Below are 26,708 nucleotides of genomic sequence, written 5' to 3'. Positions count from 1 at the left end.
GGGTCGATTTTTTAGCTATAGAAAATCTTAAATTTTAGTTTTAGAGTTAAACAAATTCTAAATAGTAAAAACATTGAAATAAAAATCAAGCAGGTACAAAATAACATTTTTTATTTAATTCGTTATTATGAATATATTTAAAATACTAGGTGCCTAAGTTTACGTTTTATTTATATATTTACTGTTGAGTCTAGAAATGTTAAATATCTTATGGGATAATACTAAAATACAAAAATTTCATTGAAATAACTGATATGTAACTTGAACATTTCATTACAATAATAAAATATAATAATAATAATAATATATTTACAAAAGAAGATTACTTCATTTGGGGTTAAATTGCATACTTTATACCAATTAAGTACTAATAGGTATTTGTACAATTGTACGTATAGGTACAGAAAATATTTTATTAAAAATTTTAATCAATAATCTAAACATTTTCAGGAAGTAATTTTTATTATGTGTATCGGCAATGTTTATAAATATTATATTATATATAAATTTAGATTTATAATGAATTATAGATATATATATTGATAACCGTTAAAACAATTACTATTTAGTAATATTTAAAAACATATTGAAATAGGTATAGTATAAACAATATGAATAAAAAATTATTTAGTACCTTACAGAAATATATTATTAAATAACAAATCAAATGATTTAATACTAACAAGTATCTTAAAAGTTAAATATTTATAGTAAGTGCAAAAATTATAAACATAAATATAGTTAATAAAAAGGAAATATTTTGAAATTTTGAAAATTTGTTGACTTTTGGGTGTTTTAGCTTTCTATTTTAATAAAATTATAGCTGTTAATATTAAAATATATGAAATTATATCTTGTATTTACGTATATTTTATAATATATATAACATACGTATTAATCACAATCATTGAATGAATTATTTAGGAATTATTATTGGTTAAATATATATCTAATAAAATACTTATAGTAGATATGTTCATTAAAATTATAACATTTGTTTTTAGTATGCACCTAAATTTTTATTTAGACATAGGTATTACAATTAACCATTTTAAATATTTTCTAGCAATAAACTAATTAAAAAATGCTAAAATTTGAGTAATTAATTTTACATTTTATAGATTTATTCTAGTATTATTATTAAGAATGTCTCGAAATAAAAATAAAGAATAGATTAAATTATTAAAGTAAATAATACTTGTCAGTTGTCATTAGTAAAAAGTAAAAACGCTAACCGTTGAATATGCTAATACTTAATAAAATATAGATCATTGATTTGCATAAGAGGAGACGTATATTTTGGTTTGTTTCATGTTCACAAGGACATAATAAACAATATACCACCTAATTACTATTAGTATAAATATTACGTGAGTAAAGAGTAGGAATACTCTTAATAATTTACACTAAACTTTAATTTGAATGACGTATATTGTACCTATTGTGATATGTATGCTGTGTTTATACAATATTAGGATCAATATTTTTTAATTGTGTCAAGGTCTATAATATTATGTATAATGCTCGAATCAATTTTAAAATTTTATTTATAATAGCTCACTCTTATTTTTTTAAGAAAATCATCATCGATACTGATACAATAAAGTTACAGATAGTATTATACTGTTAAATAATTAAAGGATAATACATTATAGAATTTAGCAACATAAACTCATTGAATAAAAGATTTTAATTTAATTTTAAAAAACATTGAAATTACGTTTAGCCAATTACGGATCATTATAATAATGTGCCTATTGTGTTGTAGTCAAAGCTTTTAAAATGATTATTTTACCGTTAAAATATTTATTATACTTATACTTTTACCCACTTTTAACTAATAGTAAATGACGATAAATCAATTAGCCACTATAAATTATACTGTTCATTTAAACCTAAATAAAAGTATTTTCTACATTTTAATCTCTTTTGTGTTGCAATTTGATTAATTTTAATATAATTCGATTATGTTACTTTTCGTAAATATTTTATAAATAATGATACATCATAGAAAACAATAAAGAGTAATATTATATTTTAGTTAAATTTGTATATTGTATACAAGGAAAAATAAAAACATTGACAATACATGTCTTAAATTAAACGAAAGGGAATACACTGACATTTTGTTATAAAATATTATTTGTTCCTTTACAAAAATAATGAAATAATTTATCATATTATCATATCATTCAAAATGTTCTCGTGTTTTTATATTACTATCTATTATCATTGATTTTATAATATATTTTAACTTAAAATAAATTGTATTTTAGTATAAGCCATTCAGTAAAATATATCATATGTAAAAATAAAATTGATTTTAAGAAATTAATTATCTGATCTTTATCAAGTGATTAAAATTTAAAAAACTGATTAATTACAATTTTAATATTAATAGAAGAAAATCGTTCCTATCAATTTAATTATCATAAATTAAGTCCAATAGTACAATAGTTATAATCAAAATACAACTATAAATGATTACAACTCACAAGTATATATTTTTCAAAATTATGTTTATTTTAAGCTTAGGTAAACTGGTTTAATATAGTTTGAACTCTTTATAGACTATTTTGTAAATATTCACTAAATCAGCGGTTCCCAAATTTTTTTTGTTCATGTATCCCCAAAAATATAAATTTATTAGTGTATAATACAATATTAGTATCAACAATGTATAGGCAAAATATCAATATATTTATATCACGCCTCCCCTATCTAGTGCTTGCGTCTTCAAAAAATAGCGTGCTTTACATTTTTTTGAAAACCACTGTATTAAACGTTTAACCACTCATTTTGAAACTTCGAAATGTTTTCATTATATATGAGTTGATGACTTCTATTTATAAATTTTAAATTACATTTTTATTTATTATAAATCATTGGTGGTTTATAATATTTAGTTTTTACATAAGTAATATCAATCATATATAACTATTCTAAACGTTTTCACAGCATATAGCATATTTATTTTAGTACTTAAATGTATATAAATATATAAGTGTACCCTTTCTTCAACGTAATTCTATGCGTATATTATAGTGTTTATTTCATAGTATTGGTCTCAGTTCACAGATATTAGACATTAATATATATATTATATTTTATGGATTTATTCATGAATGATACACCGAATTGAAATAAGCTAAAACATAAATACATATTATTATAAAAAACTGCAAAATCATTACAGAAACAACAAATATCTGAAATACTAATGAATGTATGATGAGTATTGATCAAGGCACATATCAACTTTGAATGTTAAGTTTTATACGGTTTTTTTTTTAAATTTTATCATTGATTTTAGAATATTATACTAAATATTAAAATATTTCCTAAACATCAATAGTTTTATACATAGATAATAATGGCATAGATATGAAAAATCTCTCACGGTCTAATAAATGCTCTATGGTTACCAATAAATATGCTACTATACTACCATGATGTGATAGACTTCAAACACGAATAAAATTAATATAGACTACCTAATAAAGATAGTTTTAACTTTAAATACGCTGCGCTGCTGTAGAATTATACGCTTGCTATTCGTTATTTGTGTTGTGTTTAATGTGTATTATATTATATTATTAAATAAAATAATTAATAATTTAACCATACGTCCATACATATACAATTTATATGTTTGCACATATTGTATTCCATTTCATTAATAAAATAAATAATTATATCAGTGAGCATTAACTATGATTGTAATAAAAAATACATTAAAAGTGACGTACAAAAAAAAAAAAAAAAAAAACAACATGTTAATTAATTGTACCTAAATTTGTTGTTTTAATATTGTTTTGATTAGATGTATGTTTTTAAAATTTTTCAAAATAATAATTGTAACTTAGCTAAATTTTATTATAGATATCAATAACGTAAATTAACGAAAAATGTATCTAATATCCATCACTTTATTTTAATTTTTAACACATCCATAAAGATTAAATAATATAAGTAAATAAATTAATAAATAGAATTATATATTTTATATTTTATATTACAACTGAATACAATAAGTCAATGAATTAAGTCATTGTAAAAATTAATATGCCGGGAATATTACTTTTTTTTTTTGGTACTTAATATAATCTGTTATACTATAAAATGAGAAATACAATAAGTTGATTTGCAAATAGCAATCATTTTTTTTTTTTATATATATTTTAAAAAGCCTAAAAAAATAGCCTTTAATTTATGAGACGTAGATAATAATAATAAAATTACAATGCTGATATTAATCAATAATATAGTCAGTAACGGTGACACTTAGATGTATTTCATTACATTTAGTGTAAAAGAAGGTTGATTTTATTAGTTTGACAATAATTGTCAATTCTTTCAGATTTCTTTAAGTTATTTTTTCGATTTTCCACCATTATTTTGAAAGTTTATCCATACTTAACTACCTTCTATAAATAGCCGTGAATTATGGATTCAATAAAAATATTTTATGAAGCGGTTTATTTACAGTTAATAAATAGAAATAAATTTGATAATATATCTTAAACATAATATATGTAATATTTCATTTAGATACAGCATGCAGTGTATAAACATTAACTTAATTTAATTTCGAATTATTTTACAACAGTAAGAAAGATTTACTGTATAAACTCTAACAGAGCAGATGGTTTATTTATCTTTTTAATTCCTTCTAAAATCGCAATCAATCGTATAAACTATAACTCGTTACATATACACAAAATACGTAGATAAACTTATATAATTACAATATTATATGTATATTTTGTAACTGTTAACTCAAAATTAAACACAATTTTAATTTATTTTAAATTATGTTTTCTTTTGTAAAAAATAAATAAGTAATAAAATAAACCGAAATAATAAAGTAAATAAGAGTGTAGTATGTAATGGTATATACATGAAATGGTTACATAAAATATACTTAGTTACGTTGGTTGTAATAGAAATAATTTTAAATACTATGTTAAACGAAAAATATGTCATACGCACGCTCTGTATATTTTTCATTAATATTCAATCAAGGCATGTCGATTAGGTATTATTTGAATAGTCTAAAATAATGAATATTATGTAATGTCATCGTTCACTATAAATAATTTTGTTTTCAGAACAAATTCAATGGTTATTGGCCAATAAAAACTTCGAATTTTAATCAGATGTAATGTAATATTAGTACATCAAATAATGCTAAGAAGTAGGTAAATGTATACATTTTTATTTAAAAATTGTTTAAAAATAAATTTTAATTGATTGACGTAATTTTCTAAAGATACCATTTGAAAGATTCATGATTGATATTAAGTTTATATTACGTATAGCATATATATTTATTTATTTATTTTATAATATATTATACATAATAATTTATATACTATTTAGGTACCTAAATAATACAAATATTAATTATTAAGAAACATATTTATATTTGTATACGAGTATAGTAAATAAAATACGTTTTTATTTAAACAACGAAGTTAACTGTGTACTACGAAAAACGTACGACTTCTTACGAGACCACTTCAATTTTTAATAATTGTATATACGAGTATCATCGTTATTTTAATTATTTCGATATTGGAAAATTTAGAATTAAAACAACTTATTAGTTATTTTCTAACCTAACTAAAAATATTATAAAATATTGAGCAAAGTCAAGAGTGAAGTTATAAACTCATAGCAACTTTTTTTAGATATATAATTTAATTTATATATTAATTAATATAATTTTTAAAATATGTTGTTAGCTTTTAATTAGTGTTATGCGTGTATTCATTTTACTTAAAAACTGTATGATATACTAATGATCAGTTATTAATACAATCTATCCTATAGACTTAACCATCCCTTACATAGAGTGCTTCGTAATTTAAATAGTATTTATTTTGATTTTAATATGTAAATAAATATGTTAGTTATAAATTTCTATACAATAGTAATAAATTACCATCTAATTTATATTGAGTCGTCCTTGTTATTTATTCTGTGTTAATGTGTACTATTTATTAGTATTACTAACTATAAACTGAACTTAATATATAAGCCTGAAATTGCCGATTGACATTTAAAAATAAATAAATAAATACATAATGATAAGTGTTTATAATAGTAAGCATTTTATAAAATGGAAAACAAATTTAGATAAATTAAATAATCATATAACATCTATTAGGTATTATAAATATATACAAATTATATGGGTACGTAATAAAAATTAAAGGATTATGCATGATATAATTATTGGTACACCTATTAAAATAATTATAACGTGGTCTAGGCAGATTATGAAATAAATTTAGGCATGAAATAAATATCCCTTAGGTTATTTATTATTCATGATTTCTTGTAAACACACTTATTTTAGAAATGGTAAGAAAACTTGTTATACAGACGGTAACTCAAACATAATTTAATATGCTAAGTACCTAAAATGCTATGTTATTTTTTTTGCCGTTGATAAGAGTAAAATCTTTTATTGGGCGATTATCGGTGATATATAAATAAAGGGTACATTATTATAAATACAGTTGTTAATATATATTATTATCTTATTTTTGACTTTTGAGGCTCGATTAAACACAATATTTTTATATATTTCATAATTATTATACCTAGTATACATGATTCATATATATAATATTGTGAATTTTTAGAATCTTATTAAATTATTAAATTGGGTATATTTATTTAATGTTATTAATTTATACATTTTAGTAATTAAAAAAAATTTTAATTAAGTTAGATTTGATTTATTCTTAGTCTATTATTAAAGAAAATATTTTTTAAATGTTACTACATTTATTTATTTTAAAAAAATAGTAGTTTTTCTTCTTACTTTAAATAAAAAATAATAGTGTTGTTAAAGTATGTTTCATGTTCGAAGGCACCTATATTAGTTTAATACTTTAATATAATATAACCTTTAATTTGATTGGTTACTTGTTATAATTTATCAATAATTATTACTTTATTTCTCTATGAATTAATAAAGTATAAGAGTTATATTAAAAAAAATTTTTTTGTTAAAACAAAATTATATATTTGTATCCTAATTTTCAATGTAAATAAATTTTTAAATATAATTGTTTAAATTAGAACGTTTGAATCAATTTTCGAAGCAATGGTTTGTGGCTTTGTGTCAATGTATGTATATTTATTATTTTACCAAGGATTTTTGATTAGCTGCATTGCGTGTAGTTATGTTCAGTATCCCAGCACGTGACTTAAAGTTAAACGAATTGAACACGATTGCAATATATTTACCAACCACAATTTTAATAACGAATTGAAAGTACCTGAAGTAAATTAAAGTTTTCTTTTATACATTTGATACTTTAATACACAATATTCGAGTAGTTAGTTGGTACATTCATAGCAACATGTTTTTTTCCAATGAAAAATGTAAAACTAATTATTAATATTCGTTTTAGAGATGTTAAAATACAATATTTATTGTTATAATACTAAAAAAAATAATTTTTAATATATTTTAAAACCCACTCAAATATTGTTATAATTAAAGGCATCAAGTATTTGTACGAATATATAAGTGCAATGTTCACAAGTTAAAAAAAATAAGTAAATATTTTGACACCTCAAGAATAAGTCTTACTCATTAAAATGTAATTCGACAGTAAGACCGCTAAAATGCAAGTAAATATTTTATCTTAGTATGTACATTAAGACGTTAACGGTCACAAAAAATATGTTAAAAGATAAAGAGAGATGATGAAGGCATGGATAGTTGAGTGGTACATTAAACAAACCTTTTTTTAGGGATTTCGTCCTTGAAATAAGAATGAGTCTAAATAGTTCTTATATGCTATGTATAATATGTATAAATAATAAATATATATTTTGAAATAATTGCTGAGTTTTAATTTTGTTTATTTATTAGTAGGCTAGGGACTTTATACTCTAAAAAACCTTATAATGTGTATTCATTTATGCCCATAAAAATTTTAATATATGTTCTAAAAATATGCAATTAACGAATTGACATCAATTGACCGTAGGTAGGTACTCGACGTACTTTTTATCGATTGACTATGTTTTCACAACATACAAATAATTGGGAAAACACACGATAGATAGATTATTTAATCATTTTAATATATATTTTTCAATTTTTCGAAAATTAATGTTAAGTATTGTATAGTAAGTATAAAATATTATTCTCTAAGTCATATATTGTTTTAATTTTTTTTTAAATAAAATATTATGTTAAATATGTATTTAAAATAAAAATATAAAAAATATGAACTTAAAAAGAAAAAGAGCCGAATATGCAAAATATGCTAAATAAAAATGATTGCTTTAAACTTCTAGTAGAGGTACCTACTAAGAAACTAATTTTTTATTACTTAGCTATGTTTTATATGATTATTAAAAACATGCAAGCTCCTTTAAGTTCCTAACCTTATTTATTATGATTTTCATGTAAGATATTTCTCAAACAGTTTTTTTGCCAAACAACCGTGCGTACTACAAGAGTCTTAGGCTTATTCGGTGGTCGACAGGATCTATATTAAAGATAAAAATCTGATGGAAAAAAATAATTATGAAACTAAAAACATAAAAAATTAACACAGTTCTGTGGTCGAAAGTAAAACTACCGTATTAAATGATAAATTTATCATGTCATTCATGAGATACTCTTTGTTATTAAATTACAATCATTTATAAAAGAATAAAAATATAAAAGTGATATAATGTGAAATTATGTTATTTATTTAGTTTTTCTACTGCTAACACGAGACAGATGGATTAAATTCAAGTGAAAATTACCGTAATATTATTTTTCACAAAAAGCCATATTAACAGTATACTGTCTATATGGAAGAAATGTATACTTATGCTAAAATCGGATTGTTTTCGAGTAGCAGAAGCTTGACTTTTTATAATATTGTTTAAGCATCCTTAAGCTTTACTCATAATACCACTATATTGAAATGTATGAAATGTTTATTTTTCTAAATTAATTGTTCACAGTTCTATTTGTTTTTTAACAAAATACGCATTATACGCATTTATCTTGTGTTTAATTACTCAAGTGTCAAATGCCTGTTTGGTTAAATATAATAATTTCAAAAGGTAATAACAAGAAAATAAATCAAAACTTTCAACAGCCATTAAAATATTATATAGGTACTGAAGACAAGTCCATTTAGTAAAATTATAATTTCACTTTTAAATTGATTTTCTGGAATTTTTCATTTACATAAAAATGATTTTTTTTTTATTTATAACTATAAATAATTTAAACAATTTGTTTAAGTTTACTATTGATCTATTTTTATTAAAAAATGTATATTTATATACATATATATAAATATATTGATTATTTGAAGAATTCTGACTGAAAAAGTATTTTAAAAGAAATAATAAAGTTACATTGTAAATATACTTTTAAAAGTTTGTTAATATAAAACAGTTGCATAAAAAATCAATATTATAAGTATCTCATTTATTATATAATATATAAAAGCTAATATTGTTTTGTCGTATAAATTATAATATACTCTGTATATTTTTAGTGTGTATACAGACATATAGTAACCCTTTTAAAATGATTATTCAATTTAATTATTTTAAAATAATTAACATGTATTATATATATATATATCTTAAATATAATTAAGTTCATTATTTTTATTATCAGTAAATAGTAAAGTTTAGCGATTCTTAAAATTATTAATAATATAATATAATATTTTCGTATGGAATAAGCATACTCGTATATAAACTTGGTTTACAGATAAATAATTTTAAGCTGGTGATTTGTAAAGTTATAATATGATATTAGAAATCTATTCATAAATTATGACCCTATTATATTATAATATAGTATAAACGATCTTATATGCATAGGCTATTATCATATTTTAAAACGTTATCGTGCTAAGTGTTATGTTCGGTTTTTAAAATTTTATATCATAATAATAATATTATATTAATTTTCATTCCGAATGCATATTTTTGAAGTGATCGTGACAACATGTGCACACATACCCATTGTAGAATGGGGTCTCGAGACCGATTTCTAAGATGAGTGAACACAATGAAATATAATATGTATATCATGGAAATATATATAACAATATATTGTGTACAAAAAAAAAGCATACTACTGAATCTTGATAAAGTTTGATATCAGTTTTGGCGGAAACTTTCCGAACACGTATACGCTGCAAATGTATCCGTCCGCGAAATCTAGTGAAGAGGTAAATCTAAAATTTCAGTTTGTAAACGATTGCCGTATAAGATCTTTAGATATGAATGCAGTACACTTGATTGACGCGATCGCCGTCGTTACCGTATGCTATAAGCTATTGCAAGCGGGTGACCGTGACATTTTTCGTGGGTCAATCTTTAGAAGTGGTCATACTTCATCCACCTTTATAAAGGAACGTATTTATATCACCTAACCCTTATTACATTTCTTTAGAATATCGAAATTTAAAGTCATAGATACCAAAAACCACTCCGAATCCCGATGATATAGAATTTTTAGAGTTTTATAAATTATATTTTATTTTATTATGTTCATCATTAATGCTTAGAAAAAAATTAATAATACTATTATAATAGAAAAAATATTATATAAATATTAATAGAATAATATAATGCTTTTTTTTTTTATATAAATTGCAGTAGTATCACTTGTTTTATGTCTGTTTATTTTATTTATACATAAACCATTATTTACTAAATCTAGAACTGAACCCTTTTTTTCTGTTACTGTAAAAAGTTAAAAAAAATTAATTTTTAAAACCTTAGCTGAGATTTTAAAAACCTTACAGACTTCATGCTTGTTCGTAATAATAGAGTAGTGTGCATTACTGCGAAATTCCGGTGAAATGAGACTATTGATATGCTTGTATCTATGTATATAATGTATTCAAGTCTTATCGTTTACACCAGTATGACAAACCAAATGGCCCATTTCTCGAAGATTACGTTTTGGCCACCACGTCGAGGTAAGTTGCACAATGGCATCTATATTGCTCACAAGATTTTTGTGGGGATAGCCAGTTTATTATGTCTCTGGGTATATATGACTATTGTTTGGAATTAATTGTACTTTGTATTTGCCTATTACAATAATTTAAATACTACGTACCACCTTCCTCTAAACAAGTAATCTTCAATTAAATAATTATTCAATCAAATATTATTGAGAAAAGTTAACAAAATAAATTTAAATTGAAAAATAATGTCATCCTGCGTCTTAATAAAAATACTTTGTAAGGGTGCTTTCAAAATATAAAAAAAAAATAGTAAATCAGCTTCGACTGATTACGCATTCCCTATCCCAATTGAAGTATTAAAAATGTATGAATATTATAAAAAATGTATAAATTATAAAGAAAACGCTTGGTAAAATAGTCTTGTAACTATAGCAGTGAACCATATGAAGATTTCAAGTACACAATAATTTATAATATTATGATATATTATTGTATATAATCATTGCTTCGTTTATTTTATTTATAACTATATAAATCTGTAAGAATAAAGTTGAACACTTGGAAAATTAATCATAAAAAATATTTTCGACCATGAATTGGATAGGTGAAAAATGTATGATATCTAATATCTATCTTTGTTTAAGTAATACCCAACATTTTTGCGAATATCATAAATATCATAATACAATTCAGAAGTGGTAATAAACCTGAGTAGGTAGGTTTACTCCAGTAAAAGCAATATATTCAAGTATATTTAAGCCTTTAGGTAGTAATGAAATAGACTGTAAGGACTTATCCGTTGTAGCAATAAGTGTAATTCTATTGCAGTGTATTACACGTGTTCAGTGTTATGATTTACGAGAAATATCGTTTTCGTCCCTATGTATAAATAAATCTGCATCACGGATTCGCGTTTATTAGACCCAAGAGTTTTTTTCCTGAAGACACTTTTTCTGATAGTAAAAATATCTCATAACTTTTAATGCGGTACCTACGCTGAAATGCAGCACTACTACTACACTTCAAACAGATCACAATATTATATTACACGAGCCTTGTAGTTTTGAGAAAATTGAAAAAAAAGTGTAAACAAATAAATACTCAAGTCGTAGTTTGTATAAAAAATTGATTTTTGAAGTTCAATGATTTAACGTTGCTTCTAAATCTAAACATACCCGCATGAATACTACACCTATGTGTTCAACTCCTGTATCATACATTATTATTTTGTGTAATATATTTATATATATACATATATTTCAGTGCAATTTCACACTGGTATTATATTTAATGGTTTTAATCATAAAGTTCTATAGATAATTTAAGGTACCTATAGCTTTAAAGTACCTAATAACCGTAATAATCGCGTGTTAGTATTATCGGGCGTGTAATACGGGGAACGATCATTTGTTATCACGATTCATGACACGTATAAGTTATTATACATTTTATGTATAAATATTATAACATGCACTGTTCATGTGTTAATTTAAAAAACTTCCATTTATTGTGGTCCTCTAACTTGACTTCCGACGAACGGGTTTTCACATATCCACTCATTACAGCGGTATCGTGTTATTTTCGAGTCAAAAATTCATTTAAGGAGGGATCTCGTTTTCCCATCATTCTTTGTTATTAAAAAAAATTATTTTTCTTATTTCTTCACAAATTTTTCTAGATAAGAAATATATTTATATTATTCCAAATATTTAAATCATTTGCGATACTTATACCCATTCGTTTTTTAAATAATAAAATTATTATTTATCTTATTTTTGTAAATTAATGTTAAATATGAAATTATAATATATAGTATTTCATTTATATTCTTATACATAAATATTTAACATAGAGTGATCGTTCTAAGTAAATAAAAAAACAGGACTATTGTTACTCCCCCTCCAAATAAACCTTCCTATGTACATACGCACACACAACTGTAGAGTATAAAAGTCCAAATCTATATCATATTATAAACAATTATTGTTCTCTTATTAATTTAACCTTTTTTAGTTAACTAATCTAACCTAAATAATTGAAATGTTCAAATGTTTAGGAATATATTTTTTTTTATTATCATTAAACAACAAAATATTGGATTTCAAAACTAATATATTTATTCTTAACAAAAACTAGAAAAATTACATCATTATTATTAACTTTCCACTTTTCTTCATATTTTTCTGAAAAACTTATTGAATTTAACAATTTTAGGTGCTTTAAAAAAATTCATAAAACTGTGAAATTAAATTTTTTAAATGCTTTTTTTTGCGATAATTATTGATTTAATGGTACGATATTAAAACGGGTTTTTTATATTTGTTCACAGTGCATTTATTATTGACAATATTTTTCCTACAGATGCATTTGTTGCAAAAATAACCAATAATTCAAAAACTGTTGAGACATTTTTGACGGAAATGCTTTTTGTTTCTAGCGTTTTAAATATATTACACCATTTTTCTGTCTCGTGCTTATCGTTAGTTTAATCGTTAATTGTTCATAGGCATCAGCTCTCGATCCTCGTTTCACGAAAACTTTTATCTGTTATTTATAACTTTAGTTATAAAACTGTTTATGATTTGTTTCATACATTAATTTATTTTTAAAATACAATGTTATAATATGGTCAATATACGAAAAAAATAGGATTAAAATGAGACCACCTTCTAAAAACGGGATGAAAAATGTTCCGTTTTAAATTTTTTGTGACAGCGGAACATAATGATTTAAAAAGGGCTAATTTCATTTTAAACGAGACATCTGGTTACCCCTAATTTAATACAACACTTGTAATTTTAATAATTTATTGGTATTAAGAAAATTACGATATTTATTGTTGTAAAATTGTTATTTAATTTTTTCAATTAGATGTTATTTTATTTCCAAATCATTACAAAAATTAATATTTCATTAAGTTGTATCATAATTATTTTAAATTTTAATTTGATATTTATTTATATATACAAAATACAAATAATGCATATATTATATGTATTTATAATTATATATAACAATAGTTTTGGTAGGAAAATGATAGATACCGACTATTCAAATTAATAAGAGAGTGGAATTTTTCATTTTGATAATGGAGTAAAATGTTAAATGGAGAAAAATAGTCTATATTTATTTTTTTTTGATTTAATCATTTTTTTAAAAATAAAACAAAAAGTTAGTGGAATATTGTGGTATCAAATATTGAAAGTGATGGCCATTTATTTATGTATTACCCAATGGTCTAATATTATCATATAGTATTTGAAATTATTGACTTTCAATAATCAAGGATAATATATTATGGTAATCGAACATAATGGACATCGGTTAATAATTGTCCAAATTATTGGTCCCCACGCAAAATCGTTGTAGGTATACTTACAATTGGCGCCTGTCATAATTTTACACAAACAGAAAATGTTTGCCGAGGACAATTTTTTTTTAAATATATTATATATTTTATTGAAAATTTCCAATAGAGACTAAAATTTATAATCAGAATAAGGATAAAATATGAGTTTTAATCGATTTTAAGTTTAAAAAAAACTAATTTTTATTTATTAGTAATAAGTTATTATTATAACAATAATAACTGATAAATAAACAATAATGATAATTTTAAGTTATAACAATTTATTTTTTATAATTATAGGATGTTTTGGTTACAAACAAATACTTTTTAAAAAGAAAAAAAATATTAGACAGCAGGTGAATAGAAATTTCACCGTTCAAATCGTGGATTCAAGACTAGAATGAAATCGACAACTGATAAAACGCATATATTGTGATTCTAGTCTCTTACTCTTGCTTTACAATTCGATACACAACACACTATAACACTGGTTTATTATAATTTTTAGTCCAAAAAAAATTTTAGAGGAAAATAGAAACTAATATTTTTATTTTTTTTTATGGTGGAAAATGAACAACGGGAAAAAATTAACTTGCTGGTCAATTATTCAATTATCCACATACATTTTTTCACGGTGACCAATATTGTTCTAAAACCGTTTATTATTGTAATAAATAATAATAACATAACATTTACTGTATGACCCTGGGTAGTGCGATGAAATCTCGCGGTACTATATTTAAAGGAACACGGAAATAGTCTTGAAAAAGTATTGAATGGGGAAGGAGGGAGGTTAAGGTTTAGGTATATATATATATACCAGGGATGGACAACTGAAAATCGTAGCGGGTCAGAACTTAGAAAGCAAAAAGGTCATTCAAAATATTGAAAACTATTTTATTCGCATAACGTAAAAGTATTCGAACTTCATCACTACACTAACCACAGTCTTTTCGTTTTGATCGCTAATTTACTGAATAATTGAAAACATTAAAATAATTAAATAAAAACCAATGGGAAGGTTACAAACCCCCCCCCTCGGTCACGCCACTGCATACGGCTGAGGGCGTACGTGTCTGCGAAACGTATCGTTCGCGCGCGGATTGATCGTACCGGCACGTCGGCCGTCGACTGCGTACTTTAATTCGGTCAACCGTTCGCGGTATTCGTCGCGATCGCGGTTACCGTCTTACCCGACCGCTACGATTCGCGGTAAGTCTCGTATATCATACCGGAGGCGTTGAATCGGCGTTAACGCAGGTTGCACATGCAGCCGGCGCTGGTAACCCGCAGATACCAATCGTCGTTATATTATATTGTGTTATGATATAATAATAAAACGCAAACACGACGTTGCGCAAGACGCTCACCTGGGTATGGTGGACAGGCTGAGCGACGACCGGCTGGACAGCGGCTCGTACCGGCCGGTGGCGCTCAGCCAGACGGCCACGTCGCCGTCGTCGTTCAGCGAGTTACTGGACGACCGGCACTCGTACGGCTGCCACAAAGTGACGATATGGCCCCGTTCGTTGCTCGTGAACGTCCTGCTCCGGGTCAGGCTCGACACGCCGCCGGCCGCGCCGCCGCCGCACGTCCACGTCCGCGGCCTGCGCCTCTGCGGCCCGTTCCCGAATCCAAGACGGCGGCGGGCAGCGCGCACTCTGACGACCACGGCGGTGGCACGTCCTGGAGCTGGTTCGTGTCGCCGCCGGTTATCGTGTACACCGCCGTGGCGTCCACCGGCCGCTTCCTTGTCTTGTAATTGACGGCTGCGTCCCGTCCACCGACGCCGCCGCCGCCGCCGTCGCCGGCCCCGCTTTCCGGCTGTTCTTCTCCACCTTCGCCGACGATCATCGTCCGTCCCGCGGCGATACGACGACACTTTTGTTAGTTTTGTTGTTGGTGTTGATGTTGTTGCTTTGGCGCGTACCGCTCTCTGTTGTGACGTTTTTGCCTACAAGCAAAAAAGTACATAAGAAAAATCAGTGACAGTCAAATGATTTTGTCTTGGGTAGGGATGAGGATGTCTTTTAACACGAGCACTTTGATCATTAAAATATTATTTCAAGATTATAATATAGATACATTTATAAATTAAAAAAATTAATTAATTAATGACATTAATAATTAAGCTAATCATTTTTTTTTGTTTTTTGTTTTTTGTTTTGTCAGCTTATGTAATACTTGTTTTTATTTCAGTAATAAATAAAATACATGTTAAATAAACATTGTAGCCTAGCCATATAGATGATTTTAGAATAATACGATTATTAAGCAAATTATTAAAACTAAAATTTTAAATTAAAATTTCGAACATATTTTTGTTATTTTTTTTTTTTACTGCGAAAATATCCAATTTAAATAAAATACAAAGTTTCCAAAACATAACACTGAGAAAAATTATAAAATCCCCTTAATACGTATGAAATCACCAAAATAAGAAGCAAAAAGTTATTACAAACGTTTCCACTTACGCTTAAACTCTAATCCAAATCCACTCATAAGGAATTTAGCTACAATACATATCACCGGAAACCCTCCTTGTCGCTTTAAGCGAAAATGGTGCAGAGACCTACTATATAACAATCCGTAGGCCAGGAAAGAAACTTTCCAAATTAAATCTTATGAGACTAGGTATTACAGTATTATTTCAATAATAATCAATGTTATAAATTATAAATTATGTATTTTTTTCTTTTTATCAAATTAAACTAATTAATTTTCATGTTAAGGCAACGCCACAAATGGGTGTCTTCTGCTGTTATGTGTATCAATATTATATTTTCACTCTTAGCATAAACTTTTATCATGAAACTATATATAAAAATTGTGTTAATTTCTTTAAAGAAAAAAATATATTTTTCATTTGACTATAACAAAAATGAGAAACAACCTAAAATGTTATAAAGTTATACTTAGTTTAAATGTTTTATATTTGAACTATTAATTTAATACTAATTTTATTCATACAAATATTTTATTTTTGCCTAAAGCACATTAGTGTAGTTAAAGGAAAGTTTTGAGTGTTGAAACATCAATCAAACGGCTGTATTTATGGAAAAAATATCTATATTTATTATATAATTCACTTTTCTACGAAATATGTTATCATATGGTCAATGTTGTACTTGTGGGGAGGTTTAGGGATCCGGACAGGGATCTCTCTATAAAATTCCTTAAATATTTAATAAATGTTTATAATAGGTAACTATGTTTTTTTAATACTCACATAAATATTTTCAGTTATAAATGGCTAAAACTTCAATTTATTAAATTTACTATCTACTGTTTCATATCATATCCATATAAAATATTATGGTATTAATAATTGATTGTTATTGATTGACAACAACCTTTATCTATGCTGGTCGACGACTATTAACAACATTTATACAACATTTGTGTAAATTCAAAATATTATCATAATAATTTACTTTCGTTCAGCAGACTATGACAAAAACGTCGAATTTTTTTATTAAATAAAGTGTAAGATGATAAGATGTCAAAGGAATTTTGTTTATTTGATCATATATTTTAAATTTTAATAAAATAAGATTAAATCTTTTTTGTTTTATTTTCAACTAAATGTCAAAACATAAATTCAGTAAATATTTAATATACATAATACAGATTATGAACCCCTTCCCACTGGAAAAATTTCTGAATACATCCTTGCAAATGGTTCTATTTCATATTTCATATTATTAATATGAAGAGTATGTAAAACCAGGCTCAACTAGAATTTACAGTATTTTTAATTAAAATAAAAATATTTATGTCATTAAAATTAGTGACCTCCTATAGAGTACGCCTCAAATCTCTCTCTATACATAGACTTAAAAATCTATAAAGTTTCTATCACAGCTAAAAACTATTATTAAAAATTCCACACCAAATTAATTAACCACATGAATCTACTAGCGCCTACTTTACCCATTAAATAAATTCCTGAAAATCTTTCATTTAGATTAAAAAGATACTGGTATTGAACTCTCAAATGCTGATCTCTATTAAATAAATCGAAAATTCTTCCTGAATTGATGACCTAATCATAAGTTTGCACAGATTTATAACTAAGCATGAATTGATGGAACCGTTGGAAGTAATAAATATTATAATGAAGACTTCTACGTGCGAAATGAAATGCGATTAGGTAAAAATAGGCACAATGAACTACTGATTTTGGTCAACTATTTTATTCTCCTATAATGAATATATTATTAATTGGGTGCACTAAGTAAGAAATGGTTAGTCATGGGTATCTCAACACAATATACACATAAAATAATAACGATTACGGCAATATAATTATGGCCAACTAATAAAATATATACATATGTATAATCAGACGGATACCGTAAGGTTAGGTTTAGACTAGAATATGGTTGTTCAACTATTAAAATACTTGTTTATTCCCAGAATATTATAGATCCGTAACTCCATTGCATCGTGTTATATTATGCATATCAATCTTTGTAGCCATGTAGGTATGTACGTAATATATATGCATGTATGTAATATGTATATTTAAAGTCAACGGTATGGAATCGAGACTGTTATTATTATCCGTGATTATTTATAGATCACGATTTACTGTATCACAAAAAATCATATTTTTTTTTAAAGATTTTTCGTTCTTTTTCAGTATAAGTACCTACTAAAAAGTATAGAAAATGTGATGAATAAACCTTTTTTTTTCGTATAAGGGATAAGATGATTGTACAATCGTTCATATATTATGCATACAAGTCACCACTAGATAAAAGCTGAAAGTTTAAATAAATCTACGCGCAATGAATACAATTTGTAAGTTTGTTGATTAAAACATATTGACTTAAACAACAAGCTTATTATGTGAAAGTACGCAGTATTATAATACTTTATATTATTGATCTTAATATATTTTTTCCCCTTAAATGAAATTTTAAGTATAAAATTATAATAATATTTCGATAAATATTAATTATATTTTACATTGTAATATTAGTCAGGCAGGAAAAAAAACATCATAAGGCTTTCACTCTTATACATTTTTAAACCCGATTCTTGTATAAACTTAAGTAGATATACCTTAATGATAATTATATCGTCGACTAAAATAGCAAAATCGAGGAAATTGTTAATCTCAAGAGATAAAAAAAGAACTTAAATTTATTTCTTTGTTGACAGAGTGATGGACAGTTAATTAGTAAATATTGAGATTCACAGTATGATGTTTTATATTTTATAATTACTACAACATTAATTGTAATTAATAGTTTTATTCTAAAAAAATTATATATTAAAATTATTTAATTTTTTTATAGTCTCATTATGTTTTGTTTCTGGTGCACTTTAAACATGTTTTATAACGAACTTATGAATATTTAAACATTTAATATTTCATGTACAAATTTTTATCTATTTAATCTCATAATTATCGATAAATACGAAAGGGTTATTTTTAACATTTTTTTCCACAACTTAAAAGTTCAACGCGTATTTTGATAGTTTTGCGTGATTATGACTAAAGTTTATAATGATTATCGTAAAGGAAGATCAAATCGCTAGTTTTTTAAAAATTATATGATGAATAAAATATGATAACGAAATAACACATTTGTTTACAGATTGTGTCGGTTGGAGAAATCATATGGTGTTCGTTGATTCACTTCAGATGAACAACACAACACCTATAATATTATCGTCATGAAGGTCAGCTGAAGTATATTTACTATTTAGCGTATCACAATTATGTTATGAAATTGTTATATGTTATATATAAAGAATACTATGTGGAAGACAATAAATTGTGTAAATAAGGTTCACATGAGTTGGGTGCAGCTGAAAAATATGATACGTATTTTAATATATATATATATAATATACTCGTATATAAAGAGATCGGTAAAATTTTATGATATCAAAAACGTGTTATGATGGGCGTCTAAAATGACAAGGATGGATATTATTACAGGTTGAGACAAACCTGGATGCGTGCTTGTGTAATATGCATTAGGAGTGATTTTATATTAGACATGTTACTTGTTAGGGAATGTGTATATTACATATTGTTCAACAGTTGAAATCAAAGGTTAAAAGGTTCTAAACCTATCATTATTATTATATTATTTCATTAAAATACAAAAAAGTATAACAGTAATATGAATAGATATTGTAGTTGTTGAAACTTGGTGGTAATAATGTCTGCTGATATGTTTAGTTTTTTTAAAGAAACTGTAAAATATATACCAAATAAATTAAAACGTTCATGCATTATTAGTTATTACTTATTTGTTTATGAATAAATTTAGTATAGTAATATAGACGAAATAGATATATGATTAATAAGCTATATATACGCTATATGATTAATGTACAGGAGTGTATTACAATACCGTATTTTGAGATGGGACTCCATTAAGTAACGAGATATTAAAATCACTGTTATTTTCAATGTCGAAAATACATACCTATAGACAGTATTTACTTTGTTGCAGGGATTTCTTTAGGCTACAGGCGTTAATTTAATTAAACTTATTAACGAGATTTGTATATAAATGTCTATTAAATTGAAAAAAAAAAATGTAAATAGGGACTTTAAATCTTAAATCCTTTAGCCTTGCTTCTCTTCGGACAATGCGGTAACATAATTTATAAATATAATCATATTAATTTAAGTATAAATTCTAAGTTTGTTCATTGTTCATTATGCATGTATGGTGCCTGAAAATAATTGGGTTTAACCAAAAGCCGTATACGCTATTTAAGTTGATTCATTCGTATTTCATTAAAAAGCAGTTGCACTTGAAGCATCAGTAATTTCAGTTAAATTAAATGATAAGGATCTCATGTTGAGTTACTGCCTGTCGCAATAAATATTATGAAAGTATAACCGGACTAAATCTGAAATATTAACCAAATTGTGCCAATCATAATTTTGAAAGAGTGTACAAATACAATTAATTAACTTATAAGTTATGAATGAAGGTATAGACAAATTTCCAATTTATTTTAATGATATTTACGATATTTATTATTTGTTAAACTTTTTCGCTTCTTAACATTATTTAATTGGAATTTTAAGTAAAATTAATAAGTTTTTTCAATCATTAAATAGGTAATATATTTGTGGCAGATGTTCAACATTCAAACAAATTTGGTTAATATTATACAAGCTTAAATATTTCATTGTATATTGGTACATGATATAAAATAATAGTAATCTAGTTTTGTTGAAATTTTAACAATTGTTTTTTATTTCCTAAAAATTATGTATAATTAGTAGTTTATAATAAATCATTTCAGCAGAATTATCTCAACATAACACTGTTTATACACTACCTACTTAGTATTTTAGTTAACTATAATAAAATTATATCATATTAGAAATTTTTATACTTCTAAAAGTCATAATAATTAATAAGGCTTATCAGTATATTATCTGTTTTCTTGGAAATCATAATTTAAGTAGAAAGATTAACATATAATGTTTATTATGAGTTAAATATAGTTTTAAAGTCAAACAACATTAATAGTAATATCATATTCTTTAATAAGTTCTTGGTTTATTACTCTAAAAACTGTATTGATAAAAACCAGGTAATAACACTAACTAATAGACATATTTATATATAAAAATAAAACGGGACAATAATGAGCATAATATTGTTAATAAGTATTATTATATTATTATTATTATTATTATTATTATTATTTTTTAAGTATTATCTTAAACGACATTTTAAAACATAGACCTTCAGGCAATAGATACAATTTTATCATTAAAAAAAAAATAATACTATTAGTATATAATTAGTTATTAATTATTACGGACTTTAAATTTAAATTATTTTTTAATCAAGATTAGTTGGTAATTTACCTACACTATACTTGGATTGAATTAAATAGGTACCTACAACCATTATAAATATAACGTAGCGTGAACATACAAAATATAATTTTAAAAATGAAAAATAAATCACGGAAATATGTGAGTTAAGATGTTTACTTCGTGTAATAATTTATTATTAATCAAAAAAAAACTTTTTGACTTTAAATTAATTAGTATATTATACGGATATTTGTTGACGGGTTTTTTTATTAGTAATATCAAAACTTTATGGTTGTTGCCATGGTTATACACATAAATATTAATTGCATAAAAAATTAATTACATATACAATTCCACATTAACTTGTTAGAAATTAAAGGGTTAAAATGGTGTACCCACTAACGTGGTATTGAAACAAGGCTTATTTGCATGACATTTAAAATATTTTCCTATTTGGTTATACATCATTTTTGGACGAATTTATAATATGTCAATTTGTTTAAATTGATCATAAAATGACAAAATTTAGGAGTGCACCAACAAAATATTTGATATACAATTGTAAAATATACATAGGTAGTAATATTGTGTATCATGTATGGTATAATAAATTATTGATTCGTTGGTTTACAATATGTTTTGAAATTTGAGTTGAAGTATTTCAACTATCTTTATACATGATAGTATGCTTTTTAATAGTTTAACTAAGATTTTAGCGTTTAAATATGTTATTTTTACAATGAATCGTTTTGTTTTTTATTATATACTCTACAATATTTATTAATAGTGGTATTAAATATTAATGTTGTTTGTTAATGATACCTACCTATTATTACAATGACTTTCTTTTGTTTTATCTTATAAGTATAATTCACTTTGATAGTAACATTTTTTCTACGTAAAATCATTCGTATTTACAACTATTCAATTTTTCATTTACAATATGTAATGTACATGTACATTTTTGAAATAATGCAGTAATGCAATAAAAATAAAACTTTTCTATGGACTCGTAAAAGTTCATTGACCATAATTGACAAAGTTTTTATTACCCAGACATCTTTTTCTCTGATTATATTTATTACAATGATATAACAAAAAAATAGTTTTTATTATGAAATATATTTTTGTTGAATTAATATTTTAAAAGATTTTAATATAAAATAGTCAATTAGATGACATTATTATTATTATATACAATTATAAGATATTTTATCGTTATTATAACTTAAGTAGTTGGTAGTAATATTGCAGACTTATACGAGGACTTAAAATTCTATACGCTATAGAAATGTAGAATTCAAACAATAAATTATTGTTTTATTGAATTAATAATTAACAATTAATTATTGTAGTATGCATGTCAATATGATAATAGAATGTAGGTAGCTGGATAGTTTATATTATCATATTATAAATAATAAAGTTATAAACTAAACTCTGAACAGTAAATGCACAATAAACATATTTGTCTATTTGAAACTGAGCTGTGTAGTGGAATGTTAAGGGTCGTATAAAATATTTAGTCAACGAACAAAAGTGGTAAATAACTATATTAGTTAAACGTTGTATCTCATTAGGTATACGGAATTTGCAATTTAACAGGATTATTATATAAACGGTTAGACACCGGAAGCTTTTTATACAGTTTAAACGCGTGTTATTGATTTTTCTTAGACCTCTAACAAACCCTTTTCGTTTAGACATGGGTAATACAGTGTCAACATTGGTCGTTGTTGTTGCTTACACAGAACGTCAAGAATAATAACATAATCGATTAAAGGTGGGAAAAAAACAAATCGCACAGATTGAATTTTTAAGATTCTACACTGATGTGTGTACATAACGTATGCAGGTTTGAATCGTATTTGACAATATATAATATAACCTTCAACCTTGTGTACAATAGAAATCATGGATATAGTTGAAGGTATTTTATCAGGTAAAGTTAATGCATACTCATATTCAATCGTTCTAAATGTTCTTTTAATACTAATACTTTAATCCAATAAATATAGAAATACCTAATTATTTTATTGTGAATTATAGGCGATATCTCATTTGAATATGATACGATTAAATTTTATCGTTTTAAAAATTAAATTGTACTATATTTGTATTTTAAATAATTTAAAATAAACATAGTAAAATCTTGATTTAATATTTGTATACAATATGTTTTTTTCTGGTTAAAGCGATAAATATATATCTGCACCCTGTAAAGTGTAAATTATTATACTTTGGCGTATAGCCATATGATAATATTTACAGATAGATTCGGTTATATTATTATTATTATTATTATTCTATGGCCATCGATATTTTATTTTATTGTACGGATGTGTTGTTGGCGGCCGAATTCGGATTTGGAGCTCGCAACGTTTCACAATATTGTTATACCATGCTTGCTATTCGTTAGTTATATATTTTCTTGTGTACAAAGCTAAACCAATAGATATTATCGTTTTACGATTTTGGAAGATTATAAAAATTATTATTACATAAATGTATTATTTTCTACATTTAACGCTTCACAGTAGTCTTTACTTTACAGTTTACCATCGATTCCAATACAAATGCATGATATACAATAACAAATATCCTACTAAAAATATAATTTATTGTTTTTATAGTTTTAAGTAATATAATAAATGAAAACTTATCAAAAAATTTTAATAATAAAATGCAATACACTATTATTTAGCCTTATGATCGGTAAACTATAATTTGTGCAATATCTATATGATTTCCATAAATTCCTATACATACTCTTGGGAATTCCTATCACTTTGTATTCTAGTCTATCCCTAGTTATTACGTCGGGTGTATTCGTCGGTGATCCAATTAAAATTAATAATTTAATCATACAATATGTATATATGCGTCGAGTGTAAACCTTGTACATAGGCATATAATATATTTATGTTATATAAAGACACCAAATTATAATAAAGTTATACTCTCCACTTACATCAAAATGGTTAAAAACAGGGTATATACTCAGCAAATTGTTCACAAATAAATGCATTTTTTGTTTTAATAATTTAAAAATTAATTAATGTATGAAATAAATGTTATTACACCTTTAAAATTAGCCATATTATTTTCTGGCTCCATCCGATCAATTTCAAATAAATGTCACAAATTAACATATGAACTACGTTGTTTAATCAAATTTAGACTGTATAGAATATGCACAGTTACTCGTCAGAAATGATGTATGAAAAAATTATGTATATTCACCTCATGATATTTTTTTTAGCCAAATTTTTTATCCTATAGAATAAATAAATAAATATTATGTTTAATATGTATTAAATTAGTGCTCTTTTCCTAAAAATTAATTGGAAATTGTAGAAATTGGTATGAGAATGCCACTATATCATAGATACCACTCGGCACTCACATATATTATACTTAAATATTCAACAATGTAATAATTGTTATCTATTAATACAATGATTCCGAAATTTAATTATTGCATATATTATACATGTTATAATTTATATCATAGGATCAGTCAATAACAAATATATTATTGTCAGTCCTTCCTATACATAATAATATTGTACGAGTATATCATGTTACGGGTAAATGGATCATACCTGATTTGCTGGTAATGTTGACATTATTTGGGTAAGATCAAGTAAATCAAAGTAACTTGAGTAATGTCAAAGACAAAATGATTTGGTTACTTTTCTTTATATTACCCGCCACTGATTAGGTAATGATTGCATTTGTAATTGTTGTTTTTAAATTTATTAGTATTAATTAAACATGCACAGATAAGTAAAAAACGTTGCGATAAATAGTATAATATATAGTGTAGTTTTTTTTAACATATCAACTAAAGACTTAAGGATAAGATTGACAAATGTGTACATACATATTATCCATTTCAATTTATTTTTTTCGATGGATATAAATGGTGTAATATAAATCAAATTTACATAATTTGGTAAGATCGATCTCTCTCGGCGGGTAATATTGATTTAATTCAAAACTTAAAGCTGCATAGATCGATTATGTATACCTATATAATAACGTATAGTGGTTAGGTTATAAATATTGCAAACTTTATAATGATATTAATGAGTAACTATACAAAGTATACATGTTTTACGACCAGACGTTTCGCATTCGTGTCGTACCAGTGACATCGGTTGTGTGACGTTCGTTTGAAAACGACCGCGCCACATCATTAATATGTAATATTACTGTGTTGTACGCCATTGCACGTCATACGCTATTATTAACGCAACGAGCAGGTGATGTGCGCATGATTTCAGACTTTCCATTTTTGCATTTTCTACGTAAGTAGTATGAGTGAGCGTGTTTGTTCAAAACTCGATATGTATAATTATATTTTATCACGTGCATTATTTTGATCATTTTGTCTTTGTATTTCTATGTCGTGTCGTTTGTCCTACACGGTTTGATGTATGTAGGTAACATAATATTGTTATTACGAGCAAAATATAATATGAAAGAAAAAAAAACAACAATTCGACACACGCGCGGCTAAACTCGCGTGATGTATTGATGTGGGTCGGGCAGATGCTTACCCTCTCGCACT

At 25.0% G+C, this 26,708-nt stretch overlaps 1 protein-coding gene across 1 annotated transcript in view; it reads right to left on the bottom strand.

The window, feature by feature from the left end:
* LOC112603683 overlaps positions 1 to 26,708 on the bottom strand; it is a 145,059-nt gene that overhangs the window by 76,620 nt on the left and 41,731 nt on the right. Inside the window, 2 exon segments of the mRNA XM_025352372.1 lie at positions 15,690 to 15,949; positions 15,952 to 16,273. Coding sequence (XP_025208157.1) covers positions 15,690 to 15,949; positions 15,952 to 16,173 — 482 coding nt within the window. The 5' untranslated portion in view covers positions 16,174 to 16,273.

Source organism: Melanaphis sacchari, unplaced genomic scaffold (assembly GCF_002803265.2).
Source record: "Melanaphis sacchari strain LSU unplaced genomic scaffold, SCAv2.0 Contig10_pilon_pilon, whole genome shotgun sequence".
Classification (NCBI taxonomy): Eukaryota; Metazoa; Arthropoda; class Insecta; order Hemiptera; family Aphididae; genus Melanaphis; species Melanaphis sacchari.
Note: the sequence above shows the minus strand (reverse complement) of the source record. Positions and strands in the feature narration are given on the sequence as shown.